At 43.3% G+C, this 17,836-nt stretch overlaps 1 protein-coding gene across 2 annotated transcripts in view; it reads right to left on the bottom strand.

The window, feature by feature from the left end:
* The window catches only part of ISCA1 (iron-sulfur cluster assembly 1), a 204,700-nt gene that overhangs the window by 94,041 nt on the left and 92,823 nt on the right, over nt 1-17,836 (bottom strand). The window contains exon 4 of one of the 2 annotated variants that reach the window (XM_069228285.1): nt 10,798-16,069. The exons of the other annotated variant lie outside the window; for it this stretch is intronic. Coding sequence (XP_069084386.1) covers nt 15,921-16,069 — 149 coding nt within the window. The 3' untranslated portion in view covers nt 10,798-15,920. Of the gene's footprint in view, nt 1-10,797; nt 16,070-17,836 lie in introns of those variants that run through there. 2 annotated transcript variants of the gene reach the window in all.

The following is a 17,836-nucleotide window of genomic DNA, read 5'->3' as shown; positions in this document are numbered from 1 at the left end:
AACACAAGCTCCGGGGACTTGGCTTTGATTAACCAATCGTCCAAGTAAGGGAATACTGCTATTCCCTTCCTTCTGAGCTCTGCCGCAACCACCGACATCACCTTCGTGAAGACTCGAGGTGCTGAAGTAAGACCAAACGGAAGGACCGCAAACTGGTAGTGTTGCGATCCCACCACAAACCGGAGATACTTCCTGTGTGACTTGAGTATCGGGATATGAAAGTAAGCATCCTGCAAGTCGACAGACACCATCCAGTCTTCCATGTTCAACGCCAAAAGCACCTGTGCTAGGGTCAGCATCTTGAACTTTTCCTGCTTGAGGAACCAATTCAAGATCCTCAGGTCCAGAATTGGTCTCAAACGACCATCCTTCTTGGGAATCAGGAAATACCTTGAGTAAACTCCTTGACCCCTTTCCTGCTCCGGGACCAACTCCACCGCGCCCTTTAAAAGGAGGACTTCTACCTCCTGTTCTAGCAACAGGAGGTGTTCTTGTGAACAATACGAAGGGCGGGGCGGGATGAGGGGCGGAAACTCCCGAAAGGGAAGGGTGTAGCCTTTTCCCACAACACTGAGAACCCAAGTGTCCGAGGTAACAGTCTCCCATTTGGTGAGAAAATGCTGTAATCTTCCCCCTACAGGAGAGGAGTGAGTGGGAAATGGTGGAAGCCTAAGGCTGCTTCCCCTGCTGCACCCCGCCAGAGGATGAGGAAGAGGCAGAGTGCTGCTGAGAAGCTCCCCTGGTGCGGACCCTACCCCTCCCCCTAAAAGATCTATAGGGATGGGAAGAGGCAGGTTGCTGATATCTTCCCCGAAAGGAAGAGGAGGAAGAGCCACGCCCAAATCCACGAAACCTCCTGAAGAATCTGGAAGAGGCCGTGGAAGAAGGAGCTTGGAGTCCCAGCGACTTAGCCGTGGCCCTGCTCTCCTTAAACCGTTCCAAGGCCGAATCAGCCTTAGCCCCAAACAGTTTGTCCCCATCAAACGGGAGATCCAACAATGTGGACTGTACATCTGCCGAAAAGCCCGAGTTACGGAGCCAGGCCTGTCTCCTTTCCACCACAGTTGTGCCCATTGCTCTGGCTACCGAGTCGGTGGTATCCAGTCCCGTCTGGATAATTTGGGTCGCAGCAGCCTGGGCATCAGAGACAAGATCCAAAAGACCCTGGGGAAGCTCTGTAAACGAAGAGGAGATGTCATCCATCAGAGCATGAATATACCTCCCCAGGATACAGGTTGCATTGGTGGCTTTTAAAGCCAGACTGCAGGACGAAAAAATCTTCTTCGACTGCGCCTCCAGCTTTTTTGAATCTCTGTCCCCCGGCACCGTCGGAAAAGAACCAGGCGCTGACTTGGACGAACAGGAGGCCTGCACAACCGAGCTCTCCGGCGTAGGGTGCCTAGATAGGAAACCAGGATCAGTTGGAGCCGTCCGATACCTCCTGGCCACGGCTCTGTGAACTGCTGGAGAAGATGCCGGCTTCTTCCACACCTCTAAAACCGGATCCAGCAGAGCGTCATTAAAAGGTAATAGAGGCTCCGCCGCGGCTGAGGCCGGATGCAACACCTCTGTCAAAAGGTTTTGTTTCGCCTCCACCACCGGCAAAGGCAGGTCCAAAAAACTAGCTGCCTTCCGTACCACTGTATGAAAGGAAGCAGCTTCCTCGGTATATTCCCCCGGGGACGAAAGGTCCCACTCAGGGGAAGTGTCCAGCCCACTGGCCGACTCCAGTCCACGCAGCCCATCACCCGAGTCCTCTAGCTCTCCTTCCTCTAGGGCTCGTTGGTACTCCTGCTCCTCTAGTACCCGGAGAGCACGCCTCCTTGAATGCAGTCGTTGCTCAATCCGCGGAGTCGACAATACCTCCGCCGAAGTCGGAGATCGGCGCCGATCTTCCGAAGCCACCGACGCCGCATCCGGCGCCACAGGTAACTTCGGCGCCGACTGAAGAGCAGTTGAAACGGATGGACCCACCGGAGTCACAGGCCGAAATCTCGACGTCGACGGGATGGAAATCCCTGGGGCCAATCCCTCCGAAGCCACCGGAGCGGCCACCGGCGCCGACACTGGCGCCGAGCCCACGTTCCCAAACGGGAGAAAGGGCATAAAGGGGTGCCGGCCGAAGAGGCGCAGGATCACCCAAAGAAAAGGCCAAAGGCCCAGCCGGAGCACCCCCTGGAGCCATCTGTTGGAAGATGGCATACATCGCATTCAAGAATGCGGAACTATCGGCTCCAGGGGTGGGAAAAGCCGGATACTGGGGTGCCTGACTCGGAGGCGACCCCGACGCCGGCCTCGGCGTCTGCGCCGGAGAAAACACTTGAGGCTCCAATACCTCAATCACCGACGCCTGTCCAGGCGAAGTTGGAGACGCCGGAGAGAGCAACGGCGTCGAAGGATGCGGCGTCACCGTGGGGCTGACCTCCCATGTCCTCCGGCGCCGATCTGGAGACCTGGAACAAGCCTCCCTTGAATGACGCAGAGATTCTCTACGACGCCGGGAGTCTCGATGACGCCGATGTCTTGGAGAAGACTTTTTCTTGTGATGCTTCTCCTTTGACTTGGCCATAAACAGCTTCGCCTCGCGTTCTTTAAGGGCCTTCGGATTCATGTGCTGACATGAATCACAAGTCGAGACGTCGTGGTCGGAGCTCAAACACCAAAGGCAATCGGAATGAGGATCCGTCACCGACATCTTGCCTCCACACTCACGACAAGGCTTAAATCCAGACTTTCTCTGCGACATTATTTCCACAGAGAAAGAGTACGCAGCAAGATATACACTGTAACCGCAAGAGTAACAGTTGCTCCCTCGAAGATAACCGTTTCGAATGCACGGAAAAAAGGGAACTGACGTCTGCACGTCGTCGAGGACCTCTTATTGCCTGTATGACGTCAGACGGCGTCGCGTGCGAGACAGTGACGTCCTCGTCGACGTGCAGAGACTAGTAAGAAGATTTCCGTCGAATGCTGGCGCCATGGGAGTATTCATGAGGTGAGGAATCCACAGGTAGTTGTATCCATCAGAAATATGTGCTTATCAACTCTCTGTGCTATCCCCTCAATCTCTACAGGTTTTTGGCCTTTTTCTGTAGCAGGCACTGGGGCCACCCACACAAGTGAGGTCCCCCATTTATCGGGAGACTTGGGGGGGGGGGGGAACGCTGGGTGGAAGGAAATTTGTGGCTCCTCTCAGATTCCAGAACTTTCTGTCACCGAAATGTGAGGAAGTGTTATTTTAGCCAAATGTTGAGCTTTGCACAGGATTCTGGGTAACAGAACCTGGCGAGAGCCCCACAAGTCACCCCATCCTGGATTCCCCCTGGGTGTCTAGTTTTCAAAAATGCACAGGTTTGGTAGGTTTCCCCAGGTGCCGGCTGAGCTAGAGGCCAAAATCTACAGCTAAGGACTTTCCAAAAAAAACACGTCAGATTTCAATGTAAAAATGTGATGTGTCCATGCTGCGTTTCCTGTCTCGAGCATTAGGCCTACCCACGCAAGTGAAGTACCATTTATCAGGAGACTTGGGGGAACACAGAATAACAAAATAAGTGTTATTGCCTCTTGTCTTCCTCTACATTTTTTCCTTCCAAATTTAAGATAATGTGTAAAAAAATACGTCTTTGAGAAATGCCCTGTAATTCACATGCTATTACGGCCACCCCGGAATTCACAGATGTGCAAATAACCACTGCTTCGCAACACCTTATCTTATGTTCATTTTGGAAATACAAAGGTTTTCCTGCTACCTATTTTTCACTCTTTATATTTCAGCAAATGAATGGCTGTATACATGGTACAAAATGAAAAAGCATTGCAAGGTGCAGTTCATTTATTGGCTCTGGGTACCTAGGGTTCTTGATGAACCTACAAGCCCTATATATCCTCACAACCAGAAGAGTCCAGCAGATGTAACGGTATATTGCTTTAAAAAAATCTGACATCGCAGGAGAACGTTACAGAGCAAAATGTGGAAAAAAATGGTTGTTTTTTTCACCTCAATTTCAATATTTGTTTATTTCAGCTGTTATTTTCTGTAGGAAAAGCTTGTAAGATCTACACAAATTACCCTTGCTGAATTCAGAATTTTGTCTACTTTTCAAAATGGTTTAGCTTTCTGGGACCCAGCAGTGGTTTCACACCCATTTCTGTCACTAACTGGAAGGAGGCTGAAAGCACAATTTTTTTTTAGTAAAAATGGGCTATGTCCCAGTAAAATGCCAAAATTGTGTTGAAAAATTGGGTTTTCTGGTTCAAGTCTGTCTGTTCCTGAAAGCTGGTGGTTTTAGCACCGCCAACCCTTTGTTGATGCCATTTTCAGGGAAAAAACCACAAGCAGCCTTTTTTTTCCCCATTTGTTTTTTTAAACATTTTCGCTGTATTTTGGCTAATTTCTTGGTCTCCTTCAGGGGAACCCACAAAGTCTGGGTATCTCTAGAATCCCTGGGATGTTGGGGGGGTGGAGTGAGGGGGGAAGGGTGGAAGGGGAGGAGGGGAGAACCCAAATTTGCCGTGGGTAGCTTATGTGGACAAAACGTTACGAGGGCCTAAGCGTGAACTGCCCCAAATAGCCCAAAAAAAGGCTTGCCACCTGAGGGGGGGGAAAAGGCCTGGCAGTGATGAGGTTAAGATATGGCACATTCCTGCTCTCTCTGCTGCCAAGTGTCAACACGGGCACCCTTGCACCATGGTAGAAGGGTGCTTTTGTTACAGGCAGGATCATTTTTGTGCAAGAAGGGGAACCTTCCTGCACAAAAGCAATCCTCAGATTTACTTTCCTCCAGAATGCAGCACACGTAGAAAGAGGAAACAACAAGGAGAAATAAACCTTTCCTTGTTACTCCTCTGTTGGGATGGCATAGCATTTTGTCGCATTCCCAGTTTTACTACATTTGTGCCAAAATCTATGGGTAGATGCGTGGGAACACCCACATTCCAACCATGGAATGCCTTCCCTTTTGCAGCAATTTACTCTGGCTCTACTAAGCCAAGCAAAGTGACTCAGCAAATGTAGCTTAATCCCTTGCATGACCACTGGTAACCCAAGGACTGGGCCCAAGTGACTGAAACAGATCCAGTGGTTCTATTAAACACTTTACAATGCTCTGGCCCTCGAAAGGGGACTGGAATTGCTGCTCGTGTATTATGTTATTTTCTTTTCTAGGACCTGCTTAGTTGTTATTGTTCAGGCAGTAGAATTTCCATGCCTCAGGCTCCGAGGGCCCCAGGAGATTTATCTCTTAACTGTACCCCCAAAGTAAAAGTACGCCCATATTAAAAATATTTTTTAAATTAAGTTGTTTAAAAAAAATCTGATCAGACCACCTGGCCAAATAGAAAGGTTTTTAAATTTGAAATGTTAGTTAGAATTAGCCCAAGGTCTAGAACAGATGGGAAAATAAGACAAATATTTCTGAAGTATACTTCTAACCAAAGATTCCTCATCTTTAGATTATCCATAGGCCCCAGAATGGATCCGAAAATGTTCTCTGCAGGGCCTCTGGGTGGCCCTGTGTTGTTCAGCATTGGTTTTCTTCAGCCCAGAAGAGATGAAGCAGAGCTACATATAAGCCAGACCCCTGCATGCCAAATTTGGTTCCTTTCTTTCTATGCCCTCTGAAAATGGATCGGGAGCTTCACTCCCTTTATTGTCAGCTTAACGTTTTTTTTAAAACTGAATTCCACTGTGCAAGGGAAGACTGTCCATACCTAAAACAACAGGGTTCAAACAATGCTGTTACTGTTATAAACAGATGTCAGTGATGGACCTACACAAGTTGTACCTGTGCTGTTTGGGCCCGAGACAGAACTCTGTGACAATGAAGGGAAGCTGTACACTGCTGATCATCAAAAGAAACCACACAAGCCCTGCAATAGCATGAACTCGTTTCTGCTTTCAAGGCTGATGTTGAGACAGGTCCACTTCGTAGTCAAGATCAATCAGTATGCCGAAGTTCAAATTGAAGCATAAGCACAAGAAGAAGCAGAACTCAACCCCTCAATCTCACCACTCTATCAAGTGAGCAGTTAAAAGGGGACCACTCAAGTTAATTCCTGATCTCCAATTGAGGAGCTGATCCCACAGTTGATCCAAATACACCCTTAGTTCCCTAGACCATCAGTGATACTGATGCAGGGCTAGGCCTTTAGGGAGGCCATTCTGCATATATTTGGCACTCTTTGAGCTCCTACTGTTATGCCTCGTCATTACCCCCACATTTTGATAATGACAGTTTATTCATGAATTTACAAGAGGCCAATAAACTTCACACTTCCCCCGGATACAGGGTTGATACCTCTCACTGGGCCAAAGGAAAAGAGAGCTTCCATTGCTGTAGTAATCTAATGTGCCACTGACGTCTTGGATCCACAGCTTTTTTGGGTTGAGGTTAAAATAAATGTGCTTTCTGAATTTCTACAACCTGGGCCATATCTCCATCTAGCCTGATCACTGTTCAACAAAGTCCTAACTAATGCTATTAAAAGCACTTGGTCTAAACCTTTCTCTTGTCAACCAGTGAACAGGCAGGTGGGCCAGACTTCACAACCAGTACCCGGCAAGCCTGATTTATTTACACAGACTCCTTCAACTATGAGTTTGGTAATCCAAGTTTCCACCAGTCCTCCTCCCCCCCCCCCCCCCAATAATGACGATTAGCAGTTACACCCCAATGTGGAACAGGGCATTGTCCAACTATGAGGAGAAAGAGGACTGGATGATTTTTTCCACTACCAGTAACACGCATTGTGAAAACATTTGTACACTAGAGTTTCCCAAAAAAAAAAAAAAAAAACGCTCTCTGGGGAAGGAACATTCTCCCTAGACTGAAGCATAGGACTCATACATATTTCCTGCCTGAGTAATCCTGGTGGCTCGGGATTCATCTAGGAGAAGGTACCTGTAAAACAAGCATCTGTTCTTGAATCTGGCAACCACTTCATTGAGACATTACACAGCTGCTTATTGAGTCTTCGGCCATTCAAAACAGTCTTCTTCATTGTGACCACTTCAGTTAGTCAAGAGTCAACACCGGGGTCTTTTGGTACAACCACTCAACAACACATTTTTCCCCAGGCAATCTGGTGCTGAAGATCTTTGGTCAGCCTTCTTGCAAAAGTCATACCTTCTCACACTAGAGAATCTTCCAATAGTCTTTGCCTCACCCCTCAAACAAGGAGGCAAGGCTCGATTAGTTTGACCCCAAAAGAGCCTTATGCTTCTACATCAAATATAGCAAGGACTATGCAGTGGACAATCAACTATTGGTGGGGTTCTTTGGAGTGAAGAAAAGAAAGGCTGTGCAGAAAATGACTTTGTCAAGGTGAAGTCCTCAGTATTAAGATCTGCTACACACTGGCCAAAAAGTAGCCTCTGAAAGGTTTGAGAGCCCATACCCCCAGGGTTAAGGCTGCTACCAGTGCATTGGCACTCAGATTGCCTGTGCCATGGGCATCAATATACACATTCACAAATCACTATTGCCTTGACAGTCAGATCCTACAGGAAGGGCATTTCATCCATTTGGTCCTGCAGGACTTTATAGTCTGTGCCCACTCCAGACCCTCCACCTTGGGAGGTACTGCTTTGGTATCTATTCTAAAGGTGAGAAATCTACAGTAACCAGAAAACGACATCCTAACTACTGCCCTGGCCGATCCTGGCAACCTAGACTATCCATTACAGATCCATGACTGTGTCACCCCCCACAACCCCATATGGTCTGCTCCGCTTGCCTCAGCGGCATATATATATATATATATATATATATATATATATATATATATATATATATATATATATATATATATATATATATATATATATATAAAATTTATTTTTTTTACACACCAAGTATCTGGGTCGCACGATGTCCGACCATAGCCCACTGATACTGATGATGCAGACACCATAGGAGAGCCCGCCAATCCCAACATGGAGTCCATGTCCTAAAGCCATTAGAGGCCAAAGTGACAGACTACAGCTCACTGAATCCGGGAACAGCTTCTAACAAGGTAACTGAGTGGGAGGTCTTAAAAGTGGTAGTGAGGGGGACACTGTCTGGGACAAACAGTGGGGTTCCGAGGGACCTAGCTACCAATGTTATTCACCTTGAGACAGATCTACACAGCTGGGACACCATACTGGGCCACTGACCTAGATGCCCCACAGCAACTCTTAGAAACAAGGGAGCGCTGCAACATAGCACTAGAACAGCTTCGTTGTCATGATTATAAAACCTACACAAGTAGAGTGCATGAAAAGGCGGGGAGACTAATGGCCTGGTTGATCCACCCGGAGGGTAGGAGCACACCGATTTGACATCCAGGAATGGGACACCACTGTACTCACCTATACACATCCATGACTAGTTCAGATCTTACTATTCGTCCCTTTACAGCCCACCGCTGACAGAGGGCACGTGTTCACTGCACAGCTTTGTGGAGGGCCTGCGTTTGAGGACACTCGCTGGGCCAGACCGAGATACCCTTGGGGTACCGGTAGACGCTTAAGAGGTGAAAGCTGCTATCAAAGCCCCGACAGCAGGAAAAACCCCAGGAACTGACAGACTCCCACCAGAATTCTATAAATGGTTCACAGTAGCCCCGTCAATGAGACTCGCAGAGATGTACATTGAGGTCTGAGAAAGGACAATTGCCACACTCTACTAGAGAGGCTTTGGTGATACCCCTTCCCAAACACTAAGCGAGCCAATGCTCAATACTGACTTTAAAGTGCTCAGCAACGCACTGGCCAATAGATTGCTCCCCTACATGCAGACCCTCATTCATGGAGACCAGAGTGGGTTCATACCTACTCATGGTACGTCACACTATCTGCAATGGCTCTATTCGCTACTTTATGACAATCTATATCCGCCAGGCCCAGCAGCAATGTTACTGTAGGTAGACCTAGAAAAGGCTTTTTCCACAGTGCGCTGGGACTACCTTGAGGACATCATGCTACAAATGGGACCTGAGGCTACATGGATGAGATGGGTCAATTTACTTTACACCCAACCCTACCGCAAGAGTTGAGACTGGGCGCACAATCTCAGGCATGTATGAGATCCACAGGGGAACCAGGCAGGGTTGCCCATTGTCACCCCTCTACTGTTTGCCATAACCATCGAACCACTGGCAGACAGGTTCAGGGTAATGGGCCACAATTGGGAACATCTCAGAGGGGGAGCTCCGCAACTTATTTCCCTCTGCGCAGACAACCTCCTTATTTATCTACGGAACAGGGACGCCGCTTTGCCTCAGGTGCACCAGCTACCGGAGGACTTTGGTAGACACACGGGTCTATTGCTGAACCGACAGAAAATCTGCGTTTTCCCATTGGTGGAGGGTGTGCCACACTTGCTCTCCTGCCCAGATGATATGACCTGAGCCCCTTGAATGTTTCGCTACTTGGAAATCCAGATTTATCATGACATGCAGGACCTTCGAGAGGGCAACCTGGGTGGGGTATGTTGTGCATTTAGTACCACAGTGGCTTTCTAGCAGTTGCTGAAGCTCCCTACCATGGCACAGATCACACTTTCAAAGATGGCGAGGCTCCCCAGGATCCTTTATTATTTAGATAACCTGCCAGTTGCCATCCCAGCGTCATGTTGGTTCCGAACCCTAGACATGTTCCTGCGGGAGTTGTTGTGGGAATGGGGGGGTTGTGTGGGAATGGCTTGGGGGCATCATCAAGTGGCGCTTGCAACATTTCATCTCCCAACTCTGAGCTGTATTATCTGGCAGCCCGGCTCCAGTGGCCAGTGTGGTGGCTCAATGGGTTTGCAACCTTCGCACATGAAACAGATATCAGAAAAAAAATATTTACTTAGTTTCTTTAACACCCTTTCTGGTGTACTCTCCAACTGCTGATTTCTCACTACCCTCTCACCTCCCCGTACTGTGGAGTGGCCTCTTGTCACCATCACGAAAGAGCTCAAATTAGAGATCTGATCATTGGCACGGACAATAGTTTTATAATTTACATCAAAGGGCACAGAAAGAGTCAAGCAAAAATGGGCGTTGGCAAGCAGGGGTGGCCTTTATATGCAGCTCTGCTCCATCACGGGCAAAGCAAAGCTAATGTGACACAGCGCCACCTAGTGAGGCAGAGTCCTGCTGAGAAAAGTTCTAAAGGTGCGGAATATGCTGATAGCATATCCACCAGAATGCATGTTACTGAAGATAATGGACTTCTTCTTTTGTACTTTACAAGTAACTGTTCTTCCAAGTATCTGTTATTGTCCCTTACGTACAAAGTACTAGTATAAAAAGAACACAAGCAGCAGTGAAAAGCAGGCCAGCAGTTGCCATTCACCTTGGAATAGTAAATAACTGGAGGGGGAAAACCATAAATGGACTACACTTCTGAAAGGAGCATTGAGGATACACTAATGTCATGGGTTTTAAGGAACAGCTAGTTGGAGGATAGTCAATAGAAACGATTTGGATTTTCGAAATGAAATAATAAAAAAAAAAAACAACAACAAAAAAATGTAAAAAAAAAAAAAATGTAAAAACAAATTTACAATTCCAAGTTAGATCTTATAAGGAGATTAAAAGCCAGAACTACTAATCTGCATGCACAAAAGGACTGGGGGTGGACTCTTCAATACAAGGCAGCATTAGGAAGTTGTACGTTTGTACACAAATAAAAGGAGGGTAATTCATTTTACAAAGAGTTCTCAAAGAGGTTTCATATGGAATGTCATACGTTGTAAATTTCAAGAATTTATATATCTTTCATGTCTTGCTCAAGCAACAGAAACTTAAGTAAAAGAAACATTTTAAAAGTTTACTTTTCCTTTCATTTACTGTTTATTCATAACAGCATATAACACCTAGACGTAAACCAAAAAGTGTACATCATATACACAAACGTCATGAACACATGTACAAGTTTGATTTATTTTTACAGGCATATTTGTGCGTTGGGTAGAAGAACACATTGCTACATAACTCAAGTGTTCCTCTAGTAGGACAACAGTAGTTTAACAAAATAACAAGTATACATAAAAACATTTAAGAAGCTCCAAACGCTAGGATAAATCCTGTAGAAACCTACAAAACAAAAAATAATTCAAACTGATGACTATACTGCTTCGAGACATTCACATCCTGCTAAAACCAAAAACATATGGGGGCTGAGATTTGTAATTCCCAGACAGCCTCTGTCAACTTGAAGCTTTGAATAGTCAGACTGAACAGCCATGGCTTTATACAGGAAGGTAGTTGTCCTTAACCTATTGGTAATGTATTCATGATAATTGGGTGTTTAGTGTAAGCCCAGTTATATAATTTGGAAATTAACCAAACCGCTAGAGTCTTTAATCATGTATTCAGATCAAAATATCAGGGATGTCAAACGAATGTGTTGAGCACTTATGTCTGAGGCCCCTTGAGGGCCAGTGGAGAAGACATTTTCTGTTAATATTATGGGAAGGTGCATTGTAGTTCAATTACAACAAATCTTTTAAAATCAACAAATCAAAACATGATTGTACACTCTAAATCTAAATAGCAAAGCCGCCCACTGCGTTGTTGCTAGATGGACTAGGTTATCATTCTTAAACAGAATTATTATAAATCAGCAGATACTAGATTCATACCCTGGCCAAAGTCAGTATCTTAAGTGCCTTGAGGCTCCCATCCTGCCCAAATGCAGCATGACTACACCTGTCTCATGGGCAGGTGCCCCCATGATGTAATAAAGGCACTAATAACTTAAGTTCAATCCTTTTACATCTAGTTGGTTAGAAAACTAAAATTTACATAAGAATATATTTTGGCAGAGAAACACAACTAACAATTCACAACCCCATCCCCTACAAAAAATAAATATATTTTGCAAAAAAAAAATAAACCTTCAGCCCATTTTTAATATACCTCACTTTTTACCTATGGAATCGGAAGCTTTCCTAGCAACTGGTAATACTACCAGTGGTACGTTTCAAATAGAGCTATGCCCCATACATACAGGAAAAAAGTATTAACAGTGATGACTTGGTTTCTAAACCCTAGATATGGTAAAATTTCCAGTGCAACTGTGTTAATGTTGTCTTGGTGATTCCGGTTCATTTTTATCATTAAGTATGGATAAAAATGAAATACTGTTTAAATTCAGTCCTACTTATTTTTTTGTTATTTCGAAAATCAAAGTATATATCATAAAAAATAGAACTTGCTGATTTCAAAGAAGCAATGCACAGATGGTTAGTGAATGCATTGCCCAACACACACAAATTGGAATTACCTGTACTAGAGAGCAGTAGGACTGCAGATGATTCTTTGCATCCATGCAAACAGACCCAAGTCAGATAGGAGACAATTTTTTTTTTTTTTTTTAAAAGACAAAAATGGCTTTATCTTACATACTTACCACTGAAAATTAAGCCTGCGTCAATATAAGCAAATGGAGAAAATAACTTCCCCCATTTTTTGCCAAACCTCCCACTTCCCTCTCCTAAAATCGTGGCATGTTTGTTTCATGTTAAATGAACGTATTCAGGGGAAGTGGAAATCTAGATTTTATATAGCTGTGTTGTTTTACATGCCACTCCTTTGCTCACTAGTCATCTGTGAATAACAATGTTCGCATGACCAACAAAGGAGATGTTACAGTAAGGCCAGTAAACATTAGAAAATGATTCTGTACACACAGGGTAGAATGCAAATTATTGCATCTGCAGTGGGATTAATACTGCCCTGGAAATGGAAGTTAGAAATGATGACAGCAATAAAATACACTGCATAAGTTGGTTTGGAACATTTTCAGTGCACCATTCTGTCCATGAAGCACAATAATTTTTTTGTATTCTGATTATCTCCTAAGAAACTCAACTAAACACCAATATTATCATCAACTCTTGTTTACCATTTCTTATTTGTCCGAGGAAAATTTAACAGCATCAAGTACTGATTAAAATGTAAAACGGACCAGAAGTAAGATTGCATGTAAGCAATCTTAATTACAATGCTCACAGTCACATAATGCCCATATTCATATGGAGGACCAAACAAATGGAAAAGGCTCATTTTTATGTACCAATGTGCACTGTTTGAACACAAAATTGTCATGCTTCCCAAAAACTGGCTGTCAGATGTATGTAGGACTGTATTATTAAACCAGTATATATTTGATTAACAGAATATTATAAAACGGCTATTAATTACGGGTCATCTGAACTTTTCTAGTTTTTTGTACAACATGAATTGCAGAAGTCTCAACAAGAGACTTATCTTAATTTGCTTAGTCTGAGATAATGAAACTGTGACGACATTCACTTCCTGGTTAGCAGTTTAAGCAGGAAGTACACTTTCAAATGTAGGGCGGCAGCAATAGTTTCAGTCTGTAATTAAAACCAGACCTTCCTCCAATATCAAATACATTGACTTAATATACATGTACCCAAGGATATAGGACTGTACATTTTTGAATAACCCTCACAAAAGCAATTCTACTTCCGCCAAAAAGGAATAAAACAGCACCAGAGACATCCATTTATATTTCACAGCCTTATCCCATTTGCAACCAGCTTCCTGTTGTAGATGACAAAGGCAGTGCACTGCGACCTATACACCAACAAATCTCTTAGCAGATCAACTGAGTTGCAAACAGATGTGAAAATATTAATTTCAGAGGCAGCCTTTTTCAGAAAGCTTTACAAAAGGAAGCAATGAGCAAGAAAAGAAAAAAAAAAAAAAAAGTACCTGCAAGGTTTACAAGCCAAAGCTAAAAATGGGATGGTGCTCTGGCCATGATTATTTTACAATGTTACCAAGACGCTTATATTAATCTACCCAGTCACATCAAGAGTGGGACTGTCACAAGTTCGTATGACCCCAACAAAGCTAAGTACAGGCTAACAGTAAATCTTTTGAAGTCCGTGAGGTTAAATCGTTCCATAGCAAAGAGGGTGGTAGAGAGTGGCAAAGGAGTCTTAGAGGTACCAGAGAGCCCAGCCTTTACAAACCAATGGATTGATGTTTAAAAGGTTTGGACCAAAAATATATGAACAGAAAAATTATCACTGCCATGTGATCTCTGTTAAACTCAACTTTGAGTCAGATTCAAACATGCCTTAATAACTGAATATATTACTGTAGGCCCAAATTAGAAAGATTACACATTTAAATTTGATATTCAATTAACAAATGTAAAGACCCCAAGTTACAACTTACAAGACTCTTTCCTGTCCCCACCCCACCTTCACACTACCAAAGTAGACCAAAACCAATTTATTAGGTGAAACATTGATAGAAACAATGCATATGTGTGGGAAGTACGTTTAATTACACACAGCAGTTATTTAAAAAAAGTTGTTTGTTTTTTTATTTCCTGTGCTACCAGTTTCATTGATAGAAACAATGAAAATGTGTGGGCAGTACACTTAATTACACACCACTTTTTTTTTATTTCCTGTGCCACCTACACTGTATTTCTTCAAATCTTCATTTAAATATAGATTTTTAAAAACTCAAAATCAATAATGCTCACCATAGGCAATTAGAAGCCTCCCTGGATGCAAAAAGGCAATCACTGGCATGTTTTTTTTAAAGATTAGTTTATACAAAGATGTTTCATTACCAGCTGAAACAACAAAATCAAGGCACAAGCGCTTAGAAAATGGAGTGGAAGCCAGAGAGGAAAAAAGATACTGTTTGCCTAGAAGGACATACATACATTTAAAAGGTGATGGTACGATAGAAAGAAAACAGGACTGTTACCAAAACGACCATGTACAGCACTAAAGAATTAAACGCAGACATTGATTTTAAGAAAGAACAGCACACTTCCACGTGTAGTGTTCAATTTCTTAATAAAACATCTAAGATCTGGAAAAAGAAGCAGTAATTTCAAACAGTGTATTGATTTTTTGATGTGAGAATAAAGAGATGAACAACAAAACTCAGCTCACTAGAACACAGATGTCTATTGAGAAGGACTTCTTAAATTCATGGGCTAAGACATGAAACCGGTTTAGCGCAAGGATGTTATAGGAATACCTGGTGGGCAAGTCAGAGATCATAGCCACCTCAGAGAAGATGACAATAACAGGAGTGGTGTTCTCCAAGCTGCTTAAGCTTAAAGAATAAGACACCCCACATAACCCAGTAAACCACTAGAAGAACAAAAGGTAAGTGATTTTTGGCAGTTCTGAATTGGGCACAAAACTATTGTGGGTCTCTAAAATGTAATTTAATGAATTCACAATAAAAATATTAACAGTCTTTAAATTCATACGATCACTACGGTTTAAAGCTGCATACACAATTGTAGCCTCTGCTCCAAAAACAATAATGAAAAAATAATGAGCATTATTCAACCTGCTAATCATGACATCTCTTTGCGCTACAGGTATCCGGCAGTCCACAAAACCTCGGTCATGTTTTTAGAGTTTGCCTATAGACTGTTGGCATGCAGAGTTCCATACCACCGATCTACTGCATATTGCAAATCTGTACATTGCTTAAATGATTACTTAAAGTCGCTGGTAAAGTATCTCCATTTTCTGCTCACAACTTAGATATATGGATTTATGGCACCACTTTGTGCCGCCTGTTAGTATAGCAGGCAAGCAAGACATGCCGGCATTGCTAATACCCATCTAGCAGCAATGCACCACTTTGACACATCTAGTAAGTGATTCTGTATATTACAAACCTGTAGTGGATGAAAATAGTACACAGAGTTTTCCTAGATTAAGATACAAGTGCATCATATAACACATCTGAGCACAGATGTGTCAGTCCATAAACGTGCACATATTTAAACAGAAATTACATTTTCAAAAAGCACCAAACTCTTATTTAAAGAAATGAAGCTTAAAAATGAAGTAGGCAAAAGAATGCAGAATGTGCTTCAAACGCATATAGATTGTTGAATTCACACAAAGCCAAAAAGAAGGTTCCATGGCTCAGATGTTAAAGCTTTCTCCACAGCCACATGTGCCCTTGATGTTTGGATTGTTGAAAATAAACTCCTTTGACAGTTTATCTTCTACATAGTCCATTTCTGTTCCCAGTAGTGACAGCTGCGCCTTCTTTTCAATGAATACCGTAACTCCTAGATAGGGAAAAATGGTACTAATTATTACAGTAGGCAAAATAAATATAATATAGAAAATGTCACTTACCCAGTGTACATCTGTTTGTGGCATGTAGTGCTGCTGATTTACATGCTGTGCATATATCGCCATCTAGTGTTGGGCTCGGAGTGTTACAAGTTGTTTTTCTTCGAAGAAGCTTTTTTCGAGTCATGAGATCGCGTGACTCCTCTCAGTGATAGTGCGCATGGGCATAGAGTCCTTTGTTAGATTGGTTCCCCCCAGAGGGAAAAGTAAGGAGTGAAGAACTGTAAACGTACAAATATACAGTAAGTAAAGAAGATGTCCATGCAATGTATATACATATCTACATAATAAAGTACTACAACGGCTACAGGCTGCCGGGGAGGAGGGAGGGCACATGTGAATCTGCAGCACTACATGCCACAAACAGATGTACACTGGGTAAGCGACATTTTCCGTTCGATGGCATGTGTAACTGCAGATACACATGCTGTGTATAGACTAAAAAGCAGTCTCTCTCCTAAGTAAGCGGTGGCTAGCCTGTAGGAGTTGGAGTAGTTTGAAATAGTGTTTTAAGCACTGCTTGACCAACATTTGCTTGTTGTCGAGATAACACATCCACACAGTAGTGTTTAGTAAATGTGTGTGGTGTGGACCATGTGGCTGCTTTCCATATGTGTGCCATTGGTATATTTCCTAAGAATGCCATTGAAGCTCCTTTTTTCTAGTAGAATGTGCTTTAGGAGTTACTAATAGTTGCCTTTTAGCTTTAAGATAGCAAGTCTGAATACACTTTACTATCCATCTGGCCAATCCTTGTTTGGAAATAGGATTACCCTTATGAGGCTGTTGGAAAGCCACAAAAGGTGGTTTAGATTTTCTAAAGTATTTCGGTCTGTCTATATAATACAGGCGAGCTCTTTTGGGATCAAGAGTGTGGAGAGCTCTTTCAGAAACTGAATCTGGCTGTAGAAAGAAGGCTGGCAATTCCACTGACCGATTGATGTGAAATGGTGAAACCACTTTGGGTAAAAATGTTGGATTTGTCCTACGTACTATTTTGTGTACCTGGAAGAAGGGTTCTTCTAAAGTGAATGCTTGGATTTCACTTACTCTTCTTAAAGTAGTAATTGCTACCAGGAAAGCAACCTTCCATGAGAGAAATAGAAGAGCGCATGGGTTCAAATGGTGGACCCATAAGCCTTGTGAGTACAATGTAAAGATTCCATGCAGGAGCTGTAAATGGAATAACTCTTAAGGCTTTCCATAACAGTTTTTATGACAGGAATTCTAAACAGAGAGGTAATGTTGTCTGTTTTGAACGTAGGCTGATATTACTGTTAAATGAATTTCAATAGATGAATATGCTAGATTTGTTTCTGTAAATGAAGCAAATAACATACAATATCCTGTACTGATGCTTTAAGTGGATCAATATTTTTAGGTTGGCAGTAATATACAAAACATTTCCATTTATTTGCGTAGCACTGCCTGGTTGTAGGTTTATGTGCTTGTTTTAAAATGTCCATACATTCCAATGGAAGCTGTAGGTATCCAAATTCTATGAACTCAGGAGCCAAATAGCCAAGTCGCCTTGTTTTGAGTCAAAAGGTCTGGTCTGTTTGGGAGCTTGTGATGTGGTACTACAGACAGATCCAATAGTGTTGTGTACCAGTCTTGACGTGCCCACTTGGGAGCTATGAGTATCATAATGAGGGAAGTGTGACGGATTTTGTTGACCAGAAACTGAATTAATGGGCAAT

Source organism: Pleurodeles waltl, chromosome 1_1, assembly GCF_031143425.1.
Source record: "Pleurodeles waltl isolate 20211129_DDA chromosome 1_1, aPleWal1.hap1.20221129, whole genome shotgun sequence".
NCBI lineage: Eukaryota > Metazoa > Chordata > Amphibia > Caudata > Salamandridae > Pleurodeles > Pleurodeles waltl.
Note: the sequence above shows the minus strand (reverse complement) of the source record. Positions and strands in the feature narration are given on the sequence as shown.